Source organism: Pinus tabuliformis, chromosome 7, assembly GCF_031772625.1.
Source record: "Pinus tabuliformis cultivar Carrire ecotype Pingquan chromosome 7, CPIR1, whole genome shotgun sequence".
NCBI classification, from domain to species: domain Eukaryota; kingdom Viridiplantae; phylum Streptophyta; class Pinopsida; order Pinales; family Pinaceae; genus Pinus; species Pinus tabuliformis.
The window spans coordinates 554,411,235-554,438,266 of record NC_142293.1 but is presented as its reverse complement, the minus strand read 5'-3'; the positions used below and the strand labels follow the sequence as shown (position 1 = coordinate 554,438,266).

The following is a 27,032-nucleotide window of genomic DNA, read 5'->3' as shown; positions in this document are numbered from 1 at the left end:
TCGGGAGCCTGCGAAAACCCTAACTTCCTTGGATCATATCTCCGAAAATATAGCGAGACAAGATCTGAAATTCAGACCCGAGGATCATCAAGATTTTGGCTCAAATAGGGTTTTTTTAGCTTCTAAAACGTCACAGGAAAAAAGTTATAGAGAAAATGCCACCATGACCTGTTTTGGAGCAGAGAAACCCTAGAATCCAAAGCTCTAATACCAAATGTTATGAAACCAGCGTAAAAAAAAAAAAAAAAAAAAAAAAAAAAAAAAAAAAAAGATAGAAAAGATAGATCAACGACTTAGAAATCAACCCCTTTGAGGGGGGAACCTCTTTTACATTACACAAATGAACATTTCTTGGATAATACAAATGACAAAATAATCAAAGCCGACACAACAATATAATCAAAGCCGACACAACAATAATAATATAAGGGCACAAAAATAACAATAGTGGGCTTCTATGGGGCACAATAATAACAATATGGGGACAATAGGGGCACAAAAATAACAATAAGGGCTACAATGAAAATAGTAATGGGGGTATCACTAGTATTATAGGGACCTAACAATTATTTTATAATATTCATTAGGAGGCTCATTTTAGACCTTCAAATTTATCTAATGCCTCATTTGAGGAGTTATAAAACAAAGGTTTGGAACTCAATCAACAATTTTGATGCACTTAATATGACTTCCATTCCTTGCTTCGATAATACAACCATAGATAATTTGGGTAATACTACTTCTAGGTGTTTCCCTTTTAAATGATGTATTTTTTATTGAATTTATTCCAGGCCCTCAGTCTCGGACAATCTAGTAAGTTGGAGGGTGTCCAATAATGAGCAAAATTATAAATATGGCAAAGGGAAATATCAGACGTAATTCCATGCCCAATGGAATCTTGATGTTGGAATATATGTTTGATCTTTAGAGCAAATTTAGAGAACAAGTCAACATCAAGACAAATAGCTCTTCTATGAGCTAATTAATTTGGGCATTGAAAAAAATCCCAAGAGTATTAAATTAGAAACTTGTTGTTCAGAGATAGAGAAGAAAGAATACATTCAATTGATTAGACACTAAGAAAATGTTTGTGTGGACTCATGGAGATATGAAAAGTTATGGTACAAATATCATAATTATCATTCCCTTCAAAAGTTGTTTTAGTAGAAGTTATGTAAAGTGCATCCAATCCTTAAACTCTCATTCAAAAAGATTTAATGGAAATGTTGGATGCAAATATTATCATTGAGGTTCATCAACCTGCCTAAGTTGCAAATATGGTACCTATCAAGATGGAATCAAAATAGATCCAAACAAACTCAAGACAATCACATAATGGCCCAAGCCTAATAGAACATCCAAATTGAGGGATTTTTATAGTCAACATAATAATATTGATAGTTCATCAAAAACTACCCTTCTTTGACAACACCATTTTCAAACTTATTAAAAAATAATTTCAATGGAATAGTGAAGCAAAAATGCTAGAATCTTTGAATAAAATTATCATTGACGCCAAAGTTAGCAACCTACTTTTTAATAGAATGCGAAGCTCCAAGGTTTAAAGTAGTGTTAATGCAAGAAGACCACCCAACAACATTTTACAATTGAAATTTCAACAAAAGAGAATTTAAATTCTACATACAATAAAGATATGTTTTCCATAAAACATTAATTAGCAAAGTGGCATCAATATCTTCTAAGAGGGAAGTTCTTGTTTACAAATCACAATAGACTTCAATAAATATTACAACATCAAACATCATCTATTGAACAACGAAAATGGAGAGAAAAAAAATCACTTTCTATATGAATATAGTTACCAACTTGATGAGAACCCTCTAGAGTTCTTATTTTTTTTGAAGTCGCATTTACTAGTTACTTTTACTTCCATTTTAAAAGTGGTGTTATGATTAGCACCATTTTCTTTTCAAGGTTAAATCTACCACTTTTTGCAATCATGGCCTTAACAACACTGTAATGTTGTCGACAAAAACCTTAAAATCAACCCCCAAATCAAATGGTAGTGCTAACAACACCACCATTTTTTATTTCCAATGTTAAATCTATTTCTTTGAAACTTTCATAATTCCCAGTTGATACATTACAACCAAAACCTTAAAATCAACCCTCAAATCGAAAAGTGGTGTTCCCACTAACAACCATTTTTTTCCAAAAATAAAATTATTGGTTTCTTTAAATTGTGGCCTTAACCAGATTCCTTGGAACCTAAATTTTGAGACAAGTAGTGAAATTGAAAAGAGGATATTAATGGCAGTAATTTTTTTAGATTAAAATTATAACATTTTAGAAAACATGACCTGAAATCCCAATATTATTGCTAACAAAATTATAAAAGAGAAAATAAATAAAAAGGAAAAGGAAAAAAATGGCAGAAAATTTCCCAAACGAGAAAATAAAAAAACTCTTCAAAAAGGCTAAAAAAAAAATTAAAACAAAACAAAACAAAAAACATAATTAAATTTGTTATCCTTTTTTCAAAGGAAATGAAATAAAAAATAAAGTATTTTTAAAAAAATATTAAAAAAAAAAACTTAAAAAACATTTTTTAAAATCCAATATACTTTTTTTTAAATTAAAAAATATATATATATAAATAAATAAAAATAATAAAAACATCGCCACATGGGTTGATCACCAAGGCAATCCAAAACTAGGCACGTGTTTAAGTCATCTCCCCTATAATCATTGACCATATAACAAATGGAGGGTGGCAAGTTTAATTATGGTTTAATCAACATTGGGTCAGCTTGTCATTTCACTCGACACCAGTACCCCACAATGATAGACTTTGTGATCATAATTCAATGCAGAATGATAATGGATTGTCTGGCACTAAAGCACCTCGAGTACCATAGTCCTTTCCACATGAATTCATCAATGGATCCACTAAATCAATCCTCCCTCTAGTAAATATTTCTCCAGTTAAATATTATTTTTGTTGGTGGCATAAATGATTTCATACCTTGTTGTTTTTTATTTATGGACTCCCATCTTTTTTCTGCGCCTTCAGTGTTTTAGATCCTCCAGCGCACCCCCTCTATTTCCAACCACTGGTACTTGAATTCCTTTGGCACCAAGTAGCCATATCCTATCTCGCCCCGACCGGTGCCCCCCCCCCCCACCCCCTCCCCCCTTCACTTGGTGTTATAGAAACACTTTTGTCGAGCTATCTTCTTTCCCCAAGCCTTCCTCTATAGAAAAATACCATGACTAGAGATTTTCTTTGGTTTTGAGTTTTGTGATTCCCCTGGTTCCTTTTCTTTTCCATTAAACTTGGCCCTTCTTCTTTGTTCTCCACAACCTTCTCCCCATTGTATGACTCTACCATCCTCTGGGCCTTTTCAATCCACTCCTCTTTCCCAACCCCTTATCAACTCAGTCATCATGTCTCGTAGAGATTCTGCACTTTATTCCAAGCTCCAACAAGCACAATCGTCATTTGTGGACTTGTGCTACAACGAGCACCCAAGATGTAGCTCACAAGTACAGGGAAGTGATTCCTCACTTAGTGCATGAAGAATTGGATGTTGTGAAGAATTAAGCATGGATTGAAAGGTGGTTTTCTTCAGACATATAAGTGGAAGAAGACATGGATATTGGGTCCCTAACACATGCAACACTCGCACTAGGAAAACCTAGTATATGCAAACAATGGGCATATATTGGCCATTAAAAACAAGCATGGGAAAGGTGTTGATCGAGAGGAATGAATCCTATGAAGAAATCCTCCTCTGCGATGACGCCTTTCAACAACTAGTTAATAAAATGAACAATAAGATCATAATGTTTGCCAAGAAATTGGCAAATCTAAACTTCCATAGCAATGAGGAGGATGACCAGGTCATGCTCCTAGACAGTTGAACCTACACACAAATGTTATAGGCATTTTTTATTGAAGTTATTGTCAGACTTAGGCTTGCTTATTTAGTTAAATACTTCTATGTTCTAGGACCAATTTTTAAAACCTCGGACTTATACTTATAGTCTAGTTTCCCCAGTGGCAAACCAAAGTATGGTTTAACTAACTATTTTTATCGATAATATAAGAGTCTAATTCACAAAAAATAAAAATAAATAAATAAAAATAATAATTTAAAATAAATAAATAAATAGAATTATAACAAAAAAAAAATAGGTGGCAAGTGTGGGAAGGGATATCATGAACCATGGAGGTGTAATTGAAACATCATTTTCTTGAGGACTTGTATTTCATCTAACAAACACACAAAAGCATATGCTTCACTGCAAGGATATCTACACACACATTGAATTCGAGTTCAAATATAACTATCTTACAAGGAAGTGCCTTTTTTAAAGCAAAAGATTGTCTTCACTTATTTTTTTTATATTATTCGTCTATTTCTATTAATTGTGTTAATCACTTGTTGATATTTCTTATAATTCTTATCTATTTCTTATTTATTTTATGTTTATAATATTGTCTTTCCCACATATATATATATATATATATAAACTTCAAATACATGTAAAATTTATATATATTATACAATTAGAAACTTCAAATACATGTAAAATTTAAACGCTATGGGCACATCTAGTCTCTCTATTTCAAGAATTTTTTGTCTTGGTATGTGTAAATACCTATTTTTAAATTGATTTACCTATACCCTAACATGAGGACAATTTGGCACTCTATACCAAAGGACTTCATTAGGAGACACCTATAAAATAACTGTCTACTCATCTATATTATCATATATGGTGATTTACAAATAAATTTGTGTATGTTAAGAGAAAATATTAGGGATGTACATGTGGAGATCAAATGGAATCACCTAGGATAGATAAGATTCTCAACCATAATCTTCTTCAAAGTATATTATAATATTTTTCTTATTTTCAAAATAAAATAAAATAAATATCCAACAAAAGTGAGGTTTAATATTTTGGACACTTGTTTGTAAGTGAGATCCAACTATTGAACCAGAAAGAATTTTGTTAAATGGCTATTTTATGAAACGCTTCTTCTCAATTATGTCAAATGGTGATCTTCACTCCCTTGCGTTTGCATGGTGATCATGACTCTCTTAAGCACATGTTTTATGAATTTCAAATGGTCCCCAATAAAGGTTTAAAAAAATTGTGTGGACCCACATGCTATAAGAAGAAATTTCACTAGACCTTTTAAAACATATGTAGATGAAATTCTTATTTTCTAGGGGGAAGATCAATTATCGAAAGATCTAATTCTTAAAGTTGTAGTTCAAACAAAATAAAAACAAGGTTACCCATGGTAGTGATGATTGGGCTATGGCTTTGAAGATGCATTCGGTTGTGATTATAGTTTTCATGGATAAAAAGTATTCTCACTAGGGCTTGGAGACTCTCCTCCCATGCCACGTGATTGTCCTAAGATGTTAAAAAATGACAATAATGTTGATGAGAACAAAAAGAAAAAATCTCATTTTCAATTCCTCCTATAAGTGGGATCCCATCTAATAGTAGCATAGAAATAATGGAAATGGTAGAGACCAAAAATCCTAGTTCTCCTTTATTAATGTTTACATGAATTGTATTGACCTACATAAAGATGATCTATTGATATTGCAATCTTTTAGGACTATTTCTTTTTCCCATGTTGCTCCTTACATTAACTAGATAAGAGTTCATGTCTGGTTAAATATGTTTATAGATGATCATTTGTTGTATAAAAGCGATCAATAGGTTAAATATTTGTTTTTGTGATCACTCTGTCAATAATTTAACATATGGCTAAAATTTAATTTTGCCGCTTGAAGAGCTACATAGTAGCCTAATTGTTTCTTCTTTATTCCAATACACAATTATATTATACATGTTATCATGAAATTGTTTTTTTATTTCAATACACAATTCAATTATATTATACATGTTATCATTTCTAGAGTGATAATTCAAATATAATTAAATTCCCCATATTTCTCATATATTTCCTTAGGAATATAATTATAATATTGTCACCTAGGCTTGACTCGGCTTCGCAATTGTATATCATGAAATTGTTTCATTTTCATTTCAATACACAAAATTCAATTATTGAGACAAGAGGCTCATTCTACAACCCAGTATGAGGGGATGTGTAAGTTTGTTCGTCCATCCATGCCCCTTTAAAATAAAAATTATGTTCTAAATAGAAAAATTATATCGTCTATAATTCAAAAAAAATGAATACGCTGTAAAGTAATTAAAATATAAAAAAATGAATATGTTGTAAAGTAATTAAAAGTAAAAAAAATGTGAATCAGATGCTTAAATCTCATACTTTTCAAAATATTTTAGCGAGAGATTCAAATAAATTATTTGAATATCTATGTTAACTAATTTATGTCGATATCAACTTCATATATATCTAAATAAATAAATGAAAAAAAAAAAATATGGTTAAAAAATTTATTTGGTCTTTTATATATTTTATTTAGCATTTAAAAATACAATTTCAAAAATGAAAAATAGTACATTGTATTTTGCACTCTAAAAATGTTTAAACATGAAGAAATTTGATCCCTCTCAACTCATGTTAGATCTGTACTTAAGATGGATCTATATGCTGATATTATGCATGTTATCATTTCTAAAGTGATAATTCTAATATAATTAAATTTCCCACATTTCTCAAATATTTTTCTCATATATTTCCTTAAAAGTATAATTCCAACTAATTCCAACTAGGCTTAACTAGGCTTAACTGGTTGTCTCGCAACAAAACTAAAATCTATGTTTTGAGGGAATACAGTCTTCAAAAAGAAATTATTTCAATGCCCTTAGGCGACACAAAGACAGATTAGCATGTAAACTAGAATCGACCCAAAGACATCCCCTGATAAAGATATATATAAGCTACATAAAATAATATAAGAAAAAGATATATATAAACTACATAAAATAATATAAGAAAAAGATATTTATAAGGTACATAAAATAATATAAGAAAAGGCAAGAAAGGAGAGAAGCCAACTAATTTATATGATCACTGCGAAAGAGAAAATACATCCTCTCTCCAGATGTACAATCTCAAGGGTTTATTCAGGGCCTTATTCTCACTATATAGTATAACTGGGATAAACTGACATGACATGAGATAAGATGAGGTGAGTCGTAGTATCAGCAAAAAGTTGGCAGCCATTCACAATCGAAGACCCCAAAACTTGTCAAGAATGCTCCTAGCAATGTAATCATCTTTAGCTGGATCAAATCGGCACCGTTCTCTATCTCTATTGGTATGTAAAATAAAATGCAAACATGTAGCACAGGGAAATGGAAAATTGTTGGAAAACCCAAAAAGAAACACTAGGTAACCATAATTACTATAGAAGGTTCAGTGGAGTGGTGTCACAAAAATATGATAATGTACGAGTAAAGTTTCTCATGCAGACCAGAGAGTTGTCTAGCACCAAAGAGTTTATTCACAGACCTGGACCAACTGAATGGAGTAAAGTTGTTTAGTGAGAAACGTGAAACCTCATTTTAAACATTGGCTATTAACTGCCTGGAAAGCAACGCCTACTGATAAAATTTAAATTCCTCCAAGATTTTATTAAATGATTATTTCAACATGTAGAAGCTATTTCAATTTTAGATTTCTAGTTTTCATCTGGGCCACAATGTTCAATCAATAACAGTGGATCAAAATTGTTCATACTTGGCATCACCAATCACCCAAAATAGGAATTGGTCATGGAAGCCAAGGACACATTTTATCAGACACGGCTCTTGCATTAAAGGCTAGTTTGAATAAATCAGAAAACTGCTCAATATCAATCAGTACCCTCTACGATACCCTTATAGAATTTCCCTCCAAAATTTGGACAAAAGTACTCCAACACTCAATTGCAGATATTTGCCGAAAAAAAATCGAAAAATGTATATAAGCCTGAACTTCTCGTATCAGGACCAAGATCATTCGTGTAAAGCATCCCCATCAAAAAATTAGCTTGGACTTTTAATACCATGCTTATGATTTCTTCCCTCTGCTAATGTGACTAATAATATGCAGGGATATACATGCTATCAGTTAATATCTGCACGAACTCCAATGTCAGATTGACATCAATGTAGCCCATATTTGATTTATATAAAAGAATCAACGTTTCTGCTCAAATCAACTCGATCTCCGCCAAAAACGGCCCTGTTGTTTCTGCTCTTCAAGTCGTCTGCATGAAAACATACACCAAGATTCTTATGCAATTTCATATAAATAAGGAAAACAGAAAATAAATCACAGGAACTACACAATCTCCCAAAAGAAACTTGTTTTCTAAAGCATTGGCATACCAAACACTATAGATATATAAATAGATACAAGGGAAAAAAGAGTCACATGGTGACATATTACACCAGTGGCCAAAGTCGGTCAAGGGGACTCGCGAATACAAACAAGTCACACTGTTAATGAGGGAGAGCCAAGGAAACTCCTAAGTGTTGAAAAAAAATAAACTCACGGGAAAATAAAGGTCGTGAGGGAGGGATGAACCCTAACAAAGAGAGACACTACTCTGCACTAGAGATAGAAATAGACATAAAAGGTAGAAGAGGAGTTATTCCTGTCGCCATCAGTAATTGTGAATCTACTAATGCACAACCTAATAGACATAAAAGGCTGAAGATAAGTTATTCCTGTTATGATCAATAATTGTGAATATACCAATACCAATGTCCCACCAAGGTTCCGGGACGAGGGGGCGAGGGAGCAAGGGGCCGCAGTAGCGGCCTATGCAAAAGCTCCCCACCATTTTTTAGGGAACGTGGGGGAGCGTCAGGGTCTTAAAAACTTATAAATATAAAATATAATTTATTAATTGAGTCCACTATGACAATTGGGTCTGAATTGAAAAGCTGCAAAGCATGATCATTGATAAGAATATCATTATCTAATATCATATAAATTTAAAATTCTAATTTATAGTCATACATCATACATTATGATTAAAGTTTAAAGTTTAAACCATATTGATGTTCCACTTCCTACTATGAACATTGAATATTGAACAGTGAATATTCAATATTGACATAAATTATAAAAGTCAAGTCTGATACATCATACATCAAGAGTCCAAATTTTATAGAATTATAAAAGATTAAAGTCAAGTCTGATACATCAAGAGTCAAAATTTTATAGAGTCGGAATAACATAAATGATAAGAACATCAACATATCAAAAGATAAACGAGCATAATGCAAAATATGCCTCAAGGTAATGCCCCAAGGTAATGCTCAAGCCTCAAGGTAATGCTCAATGCCTCAAGGTAAAACACACGCAGATTCAAAAAAAAAAAAAAATTAAAATTACTAACAGTTCTGTACTTACCTGTAGCAGTCCGCTGCTCGCTGCTCACTGGAACAATGCTGGACTGGAGTCTGGAAGTTTCAATTTTGGAAACTGCTGCTCGCTGGTGGACTGGCCAGTGGCAACTGCTGCTCGACGGAGGAAAAAGGTCCGTGGACGTGGACCAACTGCTGCAGCGCTGCTCGTAGGATGCTCGACGGGAGGAGTTCTGAGGTCTCAGCTGTGCGTGTGAGGGCGTGAGGTCTCAGCTGTGCGTGTGAGGTCTCAGGCTTCAGCTATGTGTGTGTGGGTGTGAGGTCTCAGCTTTGGGCTTTATAACATAATAAAACTGAAGTTTGAAACAATGAAACCCTACGCTTAAGTGTTAAGAGCCTTTTTAAGGTTAATTAAATTTTAGTTTTAAGTTAATTAAATTTTAGTTTTGTTTTAAAAATTAAAACGGGTTCTCGTCCCCTCACGACCCCCCTCGTCCCCCTTTTCGGAAACGCCCCCTCAGGAAAGGGAAACGACCCCCTGGCACATCCCCCTGAGTTTCCTCATTTTTGGGAGCGTGGGGAAATGACCCCTACTCGTCCCCAAGTCCCTGGAGCGTGGGGGAGTGAGGAAACTAGACCCCTGGGGGGGGACGAGTCCCCGTGGAACACTAACCAATACAGAGCCTGACAATGTTTTCTAGAGAACCCACGGAGCTGAGAGAACCCTGCAAAGTAATCCTGGGAGGAAGCCAGGAGCGATCAGTAGAATTCCCCCTAACGTATGGGGCTGAAGAGAAAAAACTAGTTATGGGTGCACAACTGGTCAATCTGGACAGCAGACATCCTTGCAATAGAACAAACTCAACTCCAAATGGGTGCAGTTTTGTGGCCTTGTCATAATAGGTTATCTCACCACAGAATGGGAATATGGGCATTGTCTTGCCAACCTAATTTCATCTACATCAATGGCTGAGGAACTACGCCAAGACAAGTCTTGTAAGGTTTACCATCTGTGAGTGATAGACCCCTCGATATAGATGGCTAGGCACCTATGATCTTGGTCACAAAAAAAGATAGCAAGGTACCTTGAATCTTGATATAAAGTTTAAACAGTAATATCTGCCGCCAATCTTATAATATATCGCACCAGCTAGAGATGAAGTGCTTGGTATCAGTATCCTATAGATTGCATGATGACCATAATCTATCACACTACAAGATTCCATGATTGAACACAAGAACAAAACCTCTAGCAACCGGGACCATAAGATTGTGTGACCACTGACAATGAAAGTAGTCAGGATGGACAATGGTCTATCCACTGCAGAAGACACTCAGAATAGAAGGCCATCTTAGGGCCAAATGGTTGGGATAATGACAGATCCAAAGTGACCTAAATATGATGTCAGTAAACGTTTTCCCAGCTTGACTTATTGATCTCCCCTTTGTATGGATGAGGTCACACGATGCATCCTGAGAAAACCTAAAGTGGGTAAGTGCTTGAGATAAATGTCAATGGAATGGAGTAAAGAAACCCCTAAGAACCAACCACACCTATTCCATAGGAAGCCCTTTTAACCACCAATAGTATTTGTGCAACTAGAGGGTTAAGATCCAATAACATTCCATTGCACTGGTCTCATTTCATATGCATCCAAACATTGACATAGATCAGGGCTCCTTCCTTAGAGTTTTATGGAGTCCAGAAAACTACCATTTTAAATAGTTTGCCCTTTTCTAGTGGCCAGAAGATCAGGGGCCCACATGCCAAAAACGATTATATATTCTTGATCCTTGTAAAAAAGTGAGTCCAACAAAACTGCTTTTAACTACTCGTCAGATGATCAAACTTGCCTGCCTTTTCACTTTTTTACTTTTTTTCCCAGAAAATAGAGTGCTACTCCATCTCTTCAGCATTAGTCATATCATTTTTTGCTTTTTGTTTATTTTTTAGAAGATAGACTGCTACTTCACGTTCAGGACTAGTCTTTCTCGCTTCACATTTTTTTTTTTGCTTTTTCGAAGGGGACTGCTTTTTGGGAAAATATATAATTAGTGGTTCCAATGTATGGCGGGCACAAGTTGAATGTCTTGGTTTCAAGCATAGTTTTAAAAACTAGAACCAACTTTGGAACCAGCCCACCTGTCTAACTAGGCTTTGAACCAAAACCGGATCAAACCAGATTCAATGAACTGGGTTTGAAAAAAAAACATATTTTTAAGATTTTAAACCATGAATCCAAACCATTAGAGACAAGACATGCAAAGCTTGCTGATCTATATATCATGTAATGGTGAATATCAAAATGGCACCAAGTGCAATACATATCAACAACAAAATATATAGCCAATGAGGCTCTTAATGGCCTCTAGAGTCCAAAAAAATGCAACAAGCTACTACGCCATTGGCTTACTACAGATCACCGATCAACATAATATCCCATCAAACTCATCACTGATCCACCACTACTAGAAATGGGATCATCAACAAAACTACATAAAACATTATCTGGCTCAAAGTCTTCAGACTTGAATTTCTCAACCTTAAAATATGGTATAAATTGAAAAAGCTTAAATTGCCTACCCAGTGATTTTAGTTTGAGTGAAGGGTTCATCTCCTCAACCTGATAATATGGTAGGAAATGCTTAACATGACTAATCAATTATTTTGGTTTGAGTGAAGGGTACATTTTTGTTAAGTTCATGGCAAAGAAGTTCAACAATTAATACCACTAACCTCAGAGGAGTTCAATATCAATACTACTTGTTGCCGTCTGATCCACACCTTTGGGCTACGTGGAAGAAATCTTTAATCCACTAAGTGTGGCCTTAGGGACAAGTCTCAAACCAAGTTGCTATCACTCAATCTCAACTCCTTTGTTTAGGCTAACTATTGGAATTTCTAAGTCTAACTGTTAGAAACCCTTCATGTACTTTACTGCTTTATTCCTACCTACTTGTTCTGTTAGTTAACAAGTTATTTACCATGTAAATACTGGAAATAAATACAAGTACATGCTCAACACATTACAGATCATCAACTGAAGGAAACAAAACAAGCACACAAGTGACACCGTTGTTTTTGGACCAATGTCCCCGGAAAAACCCAATGCGGGAAAACTGGTGAAGCTATCTGAGGGTTTTATTATTATGCAGTTTCTGAATACAATCTGGGTGCCAAAACTAGCTCACCCAATAAAGAATAATCTCGGCAATAGTACCTCTCCTTCAGAGACAGATGTTCTGGCTGAAACCCCGGATAATCACTCTGGCAGCTTCACAGCTCCAATCTGCCCCACAAAACCCCGGCGTCAGCCTCTAGGGACAGCACCAGCCCTTTCTAGCCCAGCGTTTGCCCAACGTCACTCTGGCTTGGCCTGCGTCAACCTTTGGAGGCACTGCATTAGCCCTCTCGCCCTCTATGTCACCCACACTGGCCCTCTGAGGCACTGCGCAACTCCTCGTTGCGTCTGCGTGAGCCCTGGCTAGCTCTGTTTGAACCCCTGGCTGGTTTTGTGTCCCTCAGTCTCGGCTACTGCGTTGATCCTCCTAGTGCTATCTCTGCATCTCTACTTCTGTATTCACTGCCCCTCAGCTACAACTCTGATCACTCTCTCGACTTCCTCAGCAAACCCAGCCCCAAAAAGTCGAAATCTTGATCAACTCGGTGTGTTCTCTAAGTGACCCTCAAGCCTCCTCTTATACTTTTCTCATTGACAAATCAACGGCTGAGATTAAGTCCCTAATCAACTGCTAAGATTAGATCTGACTTGATCCATGACTTTTGGACCATTCTAACACAGTTTTATATTAATTCACATTAATATTTTATTTTCCCTAAGTTTAGACTTAGGGACTCCATTAAAAATATTAATTATTTTAATATCTCCCAAACTATTTAGAATCTACCCAAACCCTTTATGGGTATTGGAGATCTCATGTGCCTTGGCCTCTCCACCAATTTTCGTGGCTAGAGCACATCCGATGCTACCCCAAATCAACACTAACTCCTAGTGAAGCCAAGGGGGGTAGTCCCTAAAAAACTAAGGCTAATTAAACTTTAGTAAATGAGAAAATATTTCTAGGAGTTGATTGAATTACACAAGAGTACATTCAACCATCAACATATAATTCACAGCATATAACTTAGAAGCATGTAAATACAATTCACAAGGAAATGATATAATGATCACAAGTGCATAACCATTCATAAGCAAATGATAAGGATAAAGACAAGTGCCAGATAAAGAATGCTTGTGTTGCTTGAAAATAGATCTGGCAAATGTGATCGTAGCCCAAATGAATACACTATAGAAATGTTGTGGAAAGTGATCTTGGAAAATTTTATTAGATTAGTTTTACTTGGAATTATAAGTGAATGTGAATTCATGGATATGTGGTGATCTGTGTAATTTGCAATGAAAATAAATCTAATCTAATGTGCGTTGGAATTTGGTTGTCAGTGATGTCAACCCGAGCAGCATCCAGAAGAAGCCTACTTGTGATGATGAAATTGACAAGGAAGATCAATGTTTTTTAATTCAATATCATATTCATTTGATTCTCCTTGTCGTGTTGATTCCAATGGTAAGTGGCACACCACATAACTCCTCACGATTGACGAGATATGTCTAGTCAAAGTTGGTGCCCCAATGTAAGGTTAAAGTGCCCCAATAAGAGATGATAAGGGCAATTTGTTGATTGATTTATTAGTGGCATTTAACCTCAAGAAAATTCAATTAAATTATGATGGGCCAATCAAACCCAATAAAAAATGATGCAAAAAAATAGAGTACAAGGAAATATTGAACTAATAAATCTAACAATCAAGTTTTTGCATTTTTGACCAAAATGAACCCTCTCCACTCTTTGCAACAAAAATGAAAAAAAAAACACCATCAAATCCACTCAAAAATCATTGATAATCAATGGATTATAGAAATCCAAGCAAAAACAAGAAAAAAACCAAAAAAAAATGGCCAAATTTGGTTCCCATACCTGGAAACCACAGTTTGTCGAAGAAATTTGGTCCAAACACAAAGTTCTCTTGCTTGGGATGCTAAAATCTCTCGTTTTTATCCTCCTCTGCTCTAGTAAACGCCTTTCTCTCCTCCTCAGCTCTCAAACAAGTTTGTTGTCTGCTAAAAATGAGAAATAAAACTCATCAAATCACTTATAAAACGCGTTGTCCCGGAGGCCCACGATTTCTTCTGCTCGAATCGCGATTTTTTCGGAAGAAAAAAAAAAAAAAAAACAAACAAAAAACAAAAAACAAAACAAAACAAAACAAAAACAAAAACAAAAAACAAAAAACAAAAAACAAAAACAAAAAAAACTTTATAAAAATCAGACGATTATATCAGCTGACTCAAAAAATCACGATTTTTTGAAAACATTGCGATTAAATCGCGTTGTTCACAACACTGATATATAGATAACGTGCCCTGTTCTGGGGGGTCAATGTGCCCGTGTCGGACACTCGAATCTTCGTGTCCTGTGTCCCAATGTCAAGTGACTTAGCAGAAAACATATATCAATGAATCAATCTCATGCACATGACAATTTTTAACTTTTAATGCACAACTTGTTATATTACAAACTTTAATACAACAATCTTAAGGCTCCCGCACTAGGGGTCATGGCCCTTACATACAGCACTAATAAAGGGACACTAGGACTTGGTGTCAACAACTATGGTCACCAATTTGTCCCTGAACAAATTACACTTGACTTGCTGATGTAGTGCTCCACAACCCTTTCAGTCCACATACCTTGATCACATTTTGCAAGTACTTTGCCTCCCCATCTACTGATCACTGCAACTTCAAAAAGCTTGCATCTCTGGCTCCTAATCTGCCACTATTAACCATTCTTGACTGCTCCAAGATGACTGAACATAGGTTCAACAATCTTCCCTCTAACAACCCTCTTGCTCCACCAAGATGTTTGCTCATAGGGACTTCCGAATCTTCCCTCTTAACAGTGGTTTGCCACACCAAAATCCTAAACTAGAGCTCCATTTAGTCTGCATTCAAGGATCATTGTACATGAGGTCTTCCAGATCTACCCACTACCCATCTCCTTGCTTCTCCAAAGTGACAGACTTTAGGGGTCAACAATTTGCCCCCATATCACTGAAGTTGTCCATCGACAACCCAATGAACTAGGGCACACAATCTGCCCTCTTGGTGTCTCTTGGCTACTCCAAGAATGGCAAACCTAGGGCTCATCCCTCTTATCACAGAAATGCCACCAGCATTTGTTGATTTAGGGCACAACAATCACACTGCCTACTAATAGTAACAAGCCAGCCCTCTTGTTGATTATACCAAGGCTTATTACACGAGCCTTCATGACAGTCTTCTTGACCCCACAAGTAGACTACCCTTAGGGCGTATTACCAGCACTTCTCTCCTTGATTCTGCCCTCATCTCCTTAACTCATGACAGCCATACAACCCTTAACTTATCACCCTACGTCTGTCCACTTGTACGCACATTTAGGACAGACTTTTAGGGTTGTTTTGAGTTATTGTTCTTGACTTTGAGGCATACCTACTAGGGCATCAAGGATTGTCATTCAAAACCCTTGAACAGTCCCACTATCCCTAACATTCATCAATCATGAGAGACATCTTCAACAACCCTCAAGGTCACAACTCTATGCATAGAGATCATTAAGGTTTTCAGCCCTCTTTAGGGCTTCTATCACCACCACAAGACAGCCCTAACTCGACCTCCAAACACGCTCCAACCTTGCGCAAACCTCCTCTTCTAGCCTTTAACTAACTTAGTTGGTTCCTTAAGGCATGTGGCCTTACTCCAACTATTTACCAGACCTCTCAGCCCTCCAAACAGGTTAGGTTATACCTTTTGAAAACGGAGCTACGTGTAGACCAGATTGCCCATGATCTCTTGGGGGCAAGACGCGCGTTTTAGTGCCAATTATTGTAAAGCCAGCCCCTCTTCCCAGCACTATAATTCAGAACTGTGGGTGGTAGAATTAATAGCAAAACACGCAGAGATGTGTTGCTATCACGAGGCAGCTCGGCTCTCTCGGTATTGAATCAATACCTTTAGAGCCCGCCTGGCTAATAACTGATCATAAGCTGGGCAGTGGAGATCTCTAGATAAACTACGAATGCCGGTGGGCCTCCCTATCCAAAAGAAGGCACTACTCTAAAGAGAGCGCTTGAATTCCAATAAGTAACCACGCCACGATAGGACCAGTCATTCTCCGACGAGAGAGGGAAGGGCTCGTTCTGCTTACAGAGCAGCGAGCGTGAAAGGCATGGCAGGGCTGGCTGTTTTGGACATTGAAAATGGTAACAAAATTTCTTCTTCTTCCCAGAATAAGACCAAGCCTGCTAACGAGAAGAATGAACGAAACGAAAAGGAGTGGGTTCTTTACCTCCTACCTACCTATCTACTCACCCTACCTAAGTCTCTGAGTTTACGAATGCCCACCCTACCACCTTGCCCACCACCTTCCTTTCCTCTTGATGGGTCGGTTAGCTGAAGGCTGAAGGATTGAGGAGCTTCTTCATTAGGCTGAAGTCTCAAGGCTCAGGGTTTAAGGCTTATGGTTCAAGGTTCCAGGCTTCTGTCTCAAGGCTCAAGATGAAGGGATTGGATAGATTATGCAAAGATGTGACCTATATAAGAAGGCGCTTTTCATCCTCTGATCCACCCTTTATAGGCCTTATAAATGGCTTTAGAAATGAACTGTATTTGCTCGTGGAACTACTCTCCTATTGGCGGTTTGTCGTGCTTTGCGATTCGTGCGGTTTGTCGTGCTTGCTTTTCGTGCGGGGTTTCGCGCGTGTAGTGAGCGGGGTCGTGAGGGCTCGTGGTGGGGCTTCCGGCTTCCGGATTTCGCGTGTTGTGGGCTTGGAGTGATGATTCTGTTTCTGTGTCTGTGCCTGATGAGTCAGCTTATGGTAGGTACGGTTCCTATCCTACGAGGCTTTCTAGTGAACTGCACTATTAAGCTCCCCTTGTATGGTATTGTATTGATTGTCAGTTTCCCAGTTTCAAGGCACCATCCCGGCCGGTGGGTGGCGGGATAACCTATGGGCGGGTAGGGTTATCAGCCGGGATGTGCTCCCTATCGTTGGTTGGAGGTGATGTTGAGGATGGTGGGGTTATTTGATCTGCCCCTCCTTTGTCGATCGGGTTACCGCAAGTTCAGGTGATCCATTCGAGTTGTAAGATAGGAATAGTTTGAGGGTAAGGTATATCTGCCGGGTGGGTAGTATTCACAAGGTAAGGGGGCTAATGAAGCGATTCGCTATTCCCATAATCCAATCCCGGCCTCTGGAACATTCAATCTGATCCGGCACATAAACAGGTCTGATAGCATTTCCTTCCCTAGTAAGCATGGTCGTCTAGGGCTGCTCCCTCCAGAGAAAGGTATGTATAGGAGGTGGGGGTAGTATGAGCAAGGTAAGGTCTTCTAATACTGTTGCCTACTGGTACTGATCTTCCAGGTCAAAGGGTAAAGGGACTCCCCCATCCCATCCATGGTCTTAGGTGTCTGGCAGTATCAAGATAAGGGTAAGGGTAAGATCCATCCATGCCATCCCATCCTCCGGGGGCTTGTAAGGTTCAACATTGGTGACTGACTACGCAACGTGATTCCAGGTATCTGGCTCCAGGTCTAGTTCTATCAGGTAAGAGAGTAGGTAAAGAATGGCTACGTGTGGTATTCCAGGCTTCTAGGGTGGTAGCTTTATGCTCTGAGGCTGATGGTCTAGGTAAAAGGTTCCTCCCCTTGAACTCTAAGGCATATGGTTTGTGATGATTCAAGTTCTAAGGAAAGGGCTAATGAACCCATCAAATTCCCCAATCCCTCCCAGCCGTGGCTTCTAAGGCGCTTTCCATGTCCTGCTCACTACGCAACGTGATTCCAGTTCTAGGGCAGGGCTCTGATCCCAATGCCAATCCCATAAGCAGCTGTAAAGGTCTAGCAAAATGGGTAACTAAAAAAACATGCAATGCATTCCTGTTCTAGGGCTAAAGATATAATCCTAGTTCAGGTAGGTGGGTGAAAGAGGCAAAGGTCTGTTCCGTACAGGTATGAAATCCTGGCTGGCTTAACTTAATAAGAGGTTGGGCACCAGTTATTCCTTCATGCTCCTAGGGTTCTAAGGTCAAAGGTTGGGTTCTAATGTGAAACCCGTCTAAGCAGGGCTACTCATCGGTGGGAACAAGATCCCCAAGTGGTTCATATGTGCTACCCGGAAGATGAAAAGCTATGTGTGACCCAGAAGAATTCATAAGTAAAGGTCTAATAGATGTTCTTCCTAAAAGAGATTCCTCTCCCTCTCCTTAACAGTCGAGCCCCTGACGGACCTTATGGTCGAGCCTGCTTACGCATCCTAAAGGCGAGTGTTCTCAAAGCATATCTGGCAGTGTGGTTCTGGGCATCCATCCATGCATCCATAAATATCCCTCCTAGAGTCAGAAGCCTGTCCTGTCCCATGTCATTCCCATAATCGAATCTACCCAAGCAATCCTCGGCAGGCAGTTTCAAGGATCTAAGCCATCAGGTAAACCAGGAACACGCACACAACCCTCCCTATTGGCTACTACATCCCTATCCCTCCCACCCATCCATCATCCCAATCTAATCTCGTTGCTTGCTCGCTTTTGCATCACTCCTTTATCTAAGGAAGTTGGTGGGGTGGATGGTGCTTTTTGGTTGTTTCGGGTGGTGTGAGTGAGACCTATCTACCTACTCTGTTTTTTTATTCCTTTTTTGTTGTGCGCCTCACGTCCACGTCTCAGTTCATTTACTCAGGGATGAGTGGTCTCAGAAAGGTAGGAGTAGTCATTGGGCGGAGCAACGAAGTTGAGTGGGGGTGGGGTACGGGAGTTGGCGTAATCCATCATTGGTTTTCTCTTGGAAATCACATATAGTATATGAATGCGAAGGGTGCAAAGAAGAGGGTGAGCCTGTCAAACTCTCGACCTATGGGAGAGGAATCCTAAAATGTGGTGAAAATGAATAGCGTGCATGGATCAAGCCCAACTCCTGAGCTACAATCGTTTTATTATATGATATTACACTTTATAGCTTCACTTACCATGTTAAGCTATAGTTCAAATACTTCAATAAGCACGACAAAATGGCCATATTTAGGACTTGTGAGGCCCCAACCCTAAGAAGGGTTCAAGTGTCGTTCCAGCGTGCTCAAATGGCCATAGAATTCAGATTTCCCGGCATCCGGCTCCCCATCCAGCGCCCCAGCTTACAAGCTCCCAAGCTCCCCAGCCAGCTCAAGAAAACCAGCCAGCAATCAGCAAACCCTCGGTTAATCGACCAGCAAGCGTTTGGCGAGAAGAAGAATATCCCTCAAGCTTCATTATCTCCCCTCGGGGATTGGGGTGGGTGGGTAAATAGTGGTCGAGTCACTTAACGTACCTCTCCCCCTTGTCGAGAGTTCGCGTGCTCACCCTTGAAACTAGATTTTTCTTTCTTTTGAACCTGGAATGAAATCGCTCGACCATAAGAGCCGCCATCAATGAAATCGGATGTCAATTAATACCATCTTGCCCCCTAGCTCAATGGGCACATTCTAAAAAATCCCTTCAAGCTGAGAAGGACGACCATCATAGGCTTTAAGGGTAATGGTGGATGGGACTCAAGGGAGCCTAACTTATGCCAGACCATAGTGGACATTACACAAGTAGATGCACCTTCGTCAATGATACACCAATGGATGATGAGGTTTTTGAATCGTGATAGGGATTTGAAATGCAACAAACAGTGGAAGCCTTGGCTAAACTTTTTCTAGGTCAAAGTGAATGAAACTCGAATTTTATGGGTCGATGGTGCCCAAGGCTGATAGTAAAGCCTTCCGCTGGGAAGGGCAAATTTGGAGGACCTCAAGTGCTGGCAAGTGATTGAGCCAAGTCATCAACAATACTATAGCTATGGGTAGCCCTCACATGTGGGTTATGAGCAGTACCAAAGAACCAGGCCTAGCCAGAAGTCCTTGCCAGGAGGCCTAGCTGATCAGAGCCAGGAGGTCATTGCCTACAGCGGACATAATAGACACCTCTACCCTCTACGTCCTACCTCACTTACGTATATGCAACATTAGGGGCTACAGCGCCTGCACATAGAGCACCTCACATAGCGATCCATAGATCGTAGCCCCGAGCATAGCCGATCATAGCTAGTAGATATTATAATATCGATTGTGACCAAGTTGGCGCCATACGCGAAAGAGAAGGTCCGGAGGGTCTTGCGCTTCCTAGTGCAAGGACCCGACAGGGGGCTCGACTGATAAGGAGAGGAAATTCTCATACCCGATATAGGATATTTTCCCCCATGCGCCACCTACAATAGGATGGCTAGACGTGTTGCTAGAGTGAGTTTACTAGTCGTGTGTTGCTAGAGTGAGTTTACTAGATCGTGGTGGTGGGGCTAGGGGCATGCAGTGAATGGCTTCTATGTTTCCCATCGTTCCCACCAGACGAGAGAGAATGAACCGACTTACCCTCCCTGGACTTCCATCAGTGTTCTGAGCCCCTGTCTGCTCCCTTTCCTATTAGTCTTAAGTAGTAGTGGCTGGGGTATAAAATATCCACTTATACTTCTAGACTTAGCTTACCTGACTTAGCTCAGTAGATAATAGGAGTTTCACTTACTGCCAATTGAAACGATTTCTCCCCTGCTAATTTCTCCCCTGCTTAAGACAAGGAAGGAAGCCAGCCCCATGAAGTTCATCGTTGTAAGGTCGAAAGAGAGATCCGGGTATCAATCGAGATATCAGTAAGGCACAAGAGATATCGCTTCTGCGACTGGATCACTAGCACTGAAAACCGTCTTTACATTGGATGGTTCGGCGTCTTGATGATCCCTACCCTATTGACCGCAACCTCTGTATTCATTATTGCTTTCATCGCAGCTCCTCCAGTAGATATTGATGGTATTCGTGAACCTGTTTCTGGTTCTCTTCTTTATGGAAACAATATTATCTCCGATGCCATTATTCCTACCTCTGCAGTTATCGGTTTGCACTTCTATCCCATCTGGGAAGCAGTGTCCGTCGATGAATGGCTATACAACGGGGGTCCTTACGAGCTAATCGTTCTACACTTCCTACTTGGTGTAGCTTGCTATATGGGTCGTGAGTGGGAGCTTAGCTTCTGTCTAGGTATGCGTCCTTGGATTGCTGTTGCATACTCAGCTCCTGTTGCAGCTGCTACTGCCGTTTTCTTGATCTACCCTATTGGTCAAGGAAGCTTCTCTAACGGTATGCCTCTAGGAATCTCTGGTACTTTCAATTTCATGATTGTATTCCAAGCTGAGCACAATATCCTTATGCATCCATTCCACATGTTGGGTGTAGCTGGCGTATTCGGCGGCTCTCTATTCAGTGCTATGCATGGTTCTTTGGTAACTTCCAGTTTGATCAGGGAAACTACTGAGAATCAGTCCGCAAATGCAGGTTACAAATTTGGTCAGGAGGAAGAAACCTACAATATTGTGGCTGCTCACGGTTATTTCGGCCGATTGATCTTCCAATATGCTAGTTTCAACAACTCCCGTTCTTTACATTTCTTCTTAGCTGCTTGGCCCGTAGCAGGTATCTGGTTTACCACTCTAGGCATAAGCACTATGGCTTTCAACCTAAATGGATTCAATTTCAGCCCACCTTACAAAACTTCCAGCAAACCTTCTTGAGGCCTAACGACCCTCACACAGCCACAAATCTGAAGTTTGTAGGGTCTCCGCCCTTCTCTAGAGGACTGAACATTGCGGCCTAGAGACAGAGATTTACACCATACATATGCCAAAAAAGCTGCCATAAAACTTATCCAACGGGTCTCTCCTACTCGACCAAACCAGACACAAGAAGATGGATCATAACTCGTCCCTTCTCACTCACTAGCTTGACTCCTTAGGCCTACGTCTCCACAAATTTGTCTCTCCACCTGATGAAATGCGCTTGGATGGATGCTTAATGAGCCTCACCTTCTTCCTTTTTATACTCTCCATAAGGGTAATGGCTATCCCTCAAGAGGTGTCACATTAAACCCATGGTCAACTTGAACTCTCTATACAAACCACAGCTATCTTAAGAAAAGAGGTCTTTTATTTTATTCCGTCACATCATCAAACCCCTAAGTGCCCCTTAGCCCTTCAAGGGTGCCTCACATGATTTAAATGATTAAACAATTATTTTCTTCACTTGGTTTCACACCCACAAGTTTGGGTGCAAAACCCACAGCTTGGGGTACACTTGTCCACAAAGCCCATGTGGGTCAAACCCTAACAAACCCAAGACCTAGGGTTGTGGAGTACCTCCCAAGCTACACAAATCAACATTTTAGACCAATCGATTTTAAACTATGCTTTCAAGCACACAGTGGAATAAAGAATTTGAGTGAAGAGTGATGAGTCAAGATCAATGTTGTGCAAGTTGATTTTCCTCCAGGGTGACATGTTGCAACTCAGTGGAGCATGTCCATTTTACATGAGAAAGCTAAGTTTGACTCATGTCAAAGCCCTAATTCGAGTGGCTATGTTCGGGTTGTTCTTGCCAAATTTAACTTTCCAAGTGTTGATTTCTTTAGCTAAATTTGACCGCTCCATAACTTACTTTGACCTCTTGGCTATATTTGGCATGTGCTTATTCTATCATAAATTGACAAGGCTTCTCCCTCTCATCCTCGTCTTGTTTCCTTGAGTTGGTCCCCATCTCGTCTCATTTCATCATCTCAAGTTGGTCCCCGTCCCTTCCCATCTCATTGGCTCTTGTTCTTGCTTCTTGCCCATAGCAACTTCCAACAACTCGTGCGAGTTTGTTTCCCTTTGTGGGCTCCTTCCATGTATGGTTCCACTTCATAAATGGTTAAAGGTTTGCAAAGAAGCACAATTTGCATAAGCCCTAACTTGACCGCCACAAACACGCAACCTAAAGAAAGTGATAGCATAGCCCAAAAACCCTAAGCCCCAAGTCCATGTGCAACTATAGTTCCAGTTCAACTCAACCCTGGAACCACATTATTATTCCAACTGGAGCACGATTATGCACAGTTTCCTCAACTATGGCCCTCCACATATTGACAGGCATATTGCCTCCACATCAAGCTACTAATATGTGTTTGTTAGTTTTGGTTCGTTGCCCCTCCCATTTTGATGTCCCTCTTCCACCAGTCCCTCCTCCCTCAAGCTCCTTCCTCTTCCTCTCTATGTCACCCCTGTCTTTACTATTCCAACCTCTCCCCACCTCAAACTCACATACTCCCCCCTCTTTTGGATCAACATATACATAGATCATTCCTATGATGACAAGAACAAAATCACAAGGAAATCAACATAAGATCGTGGATTATGCAATGAGTGGCAGACCTACACACTACCAATATAGAAGTAGCTAAATAGACTGAGTTAAAGGCAAGTCCTGATATTTCTACAACCCATCCCATATTCACACTCTCTAAAGACCTTGCTCTACTAGTTGCTCAACTTAGTAGGTTTAGTAAACCTTCTTAGCAGCTACAAGAAGTGAGAACTCTATCATTTAGAGTCTCGGAGGTGGAATTAGTGAACCTCTTTCTCAAAAAAATTGCTACATGAAAACCAAATATAGGATTACAACCACTAAATGACGCCTTCGTGTAGAAATTCTTGATCTTAAAAATAAACAAGAAGAAATTTGGAATTAGCAAGCCACTTTTAAGCAGAAAACGAAGACACATATTAAATGGTGGGCACAAGTGGTTAAGGGAAAGGACAAGAACCCGATCCCCCCAAACAAGAAAAAAATATAAGGTCAAAAAAGTTGCTTGAAGAGAGGCAACAAAGATTAAGTATCTTAATGAAGGCCTTCTCGGGGGAGGCAACAGAGTTCAAGTATCTCAATTGGTTGTTGGAAAGGTAATGGTGTTGAAGAATCTAGGGCAATTAGTATTAGTAGGATTCTTCTAGACTTGATAACAATTTGTGAAGTGCTTTTACAATTTATCTTAGCTTGATCTTCTTCTTATTATTAGTGTGTGTGTTTGCTTCATCAAACTGCTACCAAAACAAAGAGACAAGAACACAAGATGTTTGGCTTTCTGCCAAGGCCAAAACCTCTCCCTCTTGGAGAGGAAAACCCGCACAAAATTCTTCTTATAGAGATTCCAATTGACGAACACCAAGACCTTGACCCTTGACCTATTATGCCACTCCAAGACCAAGACACCAATCCTCTTCTTTGTCACTGTTGAGATCATCATCATTGCTCCACCATTGAGGCCATCACTACTGCACCACAGAGATCTTCATTACTGTTGCACCATGACTGCACCTTCATTGAGATCTTCATCACTGCTGCACCAATGCTACATCTTCACCGAGATATTTGTTACAACAATGAGATCTCCATTCTGAGGTATATATATGATAGTTGTACTGAGGTCTTCATCATGATTGCAACTATGTCGAGGTCATGACTATGTTTAGGATGTATGCCACATCGAGATCCTCCTCATGAGACTGTAACTATGTAACTATGAGATCACATGGATCCTCCACATCACACATGATTGTGTTAGGTATGTCGAGACAAAGATCATGATGTCTATCTGAGAAACATAGGACTATTGTCCTCATCTAAGATTCTGAGCCACTTCATTTATCCGAAATACTGTCTCACTGCACTTTATCTGAGATGTCTGCTCCCTTCTACCTTGTCTGAGATTTCAGAGGTCCGAGATACTGTTCTCCTGTAATGCGGATTACAGTCCTTGTTCTTCACCGAATCATCTCAAAAAAAATGTGAGTTTTGTACTGTATTTTTGCAGTGACCCTAACTGGGTATATATAGTGGTTATGCCTCCATTTTTTAGCCGACTTGAACAAGTGAAGCGTTGTGTCATTTATATGAGCCGACATGTCATCTTTTAGTTGTTTAATTCATTTTTGCAGGTCGACATGATGTTCTCTTCATCGTTTTGCTTGCAGACTTCTTTGTTGAAGAATGGTGCTTGTCTTGGAGGGCTTCTTGACACTAGGTTGACCTATGTACATTACATAAATGCTCATAAAGAGCTCTTTAACATAATCTTGACTCTTTGACTTTCCTAGACCTATGGAATGAGCAAGAAACTCATTCATATAATTTTATAAAAATAATATTTCTTTTTCTTGACAAGTACAAAGATCAAAATTAGATTGAAAAATACCGAACCTAGTTAAACTTTTCTTCAACGCTCCCTCTTAACTGTAGGAATTTACAGGGTAAGTTCCACAGAAAGAATACCAAAAGGACACCGCTCACAACCAGATCTCAAATCAATACACCAGTATTTTTGACGTGGTTAAAACCCTCAGAGTGCAAGGAGGGAAACAGTCCACGGCCCGTCCCAACGTGGGTACTACAGGCAATTTATTAATCAAAGAATGAAAATTTACATAAGCTTCTCTCATGCACGGATTACCCGAACAATGACCCTCCATGCGCTTTAAATAGAACTCATGGACCAATCGGGTGTCAAGCCACGGATCAAGTGTCGGTAATACCGAGGTGAGAGTGAACCGTCGGATCACTACATATCGTGACCGTCGGATTGTAAGTTACAAAATGTACAACGGTAAAGAAACACACTTTACCTAACTCTAACCTAACTCTATACTAGACCAAGTTGAACTTAACTATATCCTATGTGTCGGAATATCCTAACATCCCCCCTTAAGAACAACTTGGGATAGGATTGAAGGATTTACAAATATGACACAATAGGAGAAGGAAGGAGGCACTAGAGCCTATCCCCCCTTAGTGACAACTTCCTGAACTCCAAGCATATATCGAAGTTTAGTGAACTTCGCCTCTGTGAGAGCCTTTGTGAAGATGTCTGCAACCTGATCATCTGTTGGACAATATTGCACTTCAAGAACATGGTCATGAATGAGCTTTCTGATGAAGTGCATGTGTAGTTCAATGTGTTTGCTGCGCTGATGCTGGACTGGATCTTTGCATAGCTGAATGGCACTTTGATTATCACACCAAAGTGTGGTTGGATGCTACTGCTCAAAGCCAAACTCTGATAGGATCTGACGAAGCCACAAGGCTTCCTTACTAGCTTCCACGGCACCACGATACTCTGCTTCTGCTGACGAAAGAGAAATGGCAGCCTGTTTCTTACAAGCCCATGTAATAGGTCCTGAACCAAGAGTGAAGACATAACCGGCAGTAGACTTCCGATCATCAGGGTCACCAGCCCAATCAGAATCAGTGAAACCAACTAACAGAGGAGCTGCTTTGGCACTGTAATGAATCCCAAACTGTACTATACCTCGAACATAACGAAGTATTCTTTTCGCTGCTTTCCAATGACTTTCATGGGGGTTTTGCATAAAACGAGCAACAAGGCCAACAGCAAAGGAAAGATCAGGACGAGTATGGGTTAAATACAAGAGTTTTCCGACAAGTTGACGGTATAAGGTAGCATCAACTGCAGGAGAAGTACAAGAGACTGAAAGTTTGACTCCAGACTGAAAGGGAGAAGGGGCTGGCTTACAGTCTTCCATGTGAAAATGACGAAGAATATCACAAGCATACTTGGACTGGGAAAGGAAAATACCCTCTTGGGATTGCAAGACTTGAAGACCGAGAAAATAGTGTAAATGTCCTAAGTCTGTCATTTCAAATTTCTTTTTAAGGCTGGACTTCACATGGTTTATAAGGTTGGGATCACTACCAGTAAGAATAAGATCATCAACATAAAGAACAAGGATGATAAGAGAGT

General features: G+C 39.3%; 1 protein-coding gene across 1 annotated transcript in view; it reads right to left on the bottom strand.

Moving 5' to 3' along the window:
• Positions 1-7,734: 7,734 nt before the first annotated feature.
• The window catches only part of TIM50 (Haloacid dehalogenase-like hydrolase (HAD) superfamily protein), a 216,090-nt gene continuing 196,792 nt past the window's right edge, over positions 7,735-27,032 (bottom strand). Inside the window, exon 10 of the mRNA XM_089458470.1 lies at positions 7,735-8,174. Within this exon, the coding sequence (XP_089314596.1) occupies positions 8,123-8,174 (52 nt within the window). The 3' untranslated portion in view covers positions 7,735-8,122. The remainder of the gene's footprint in view (positions 8,175-27,032) is intronic.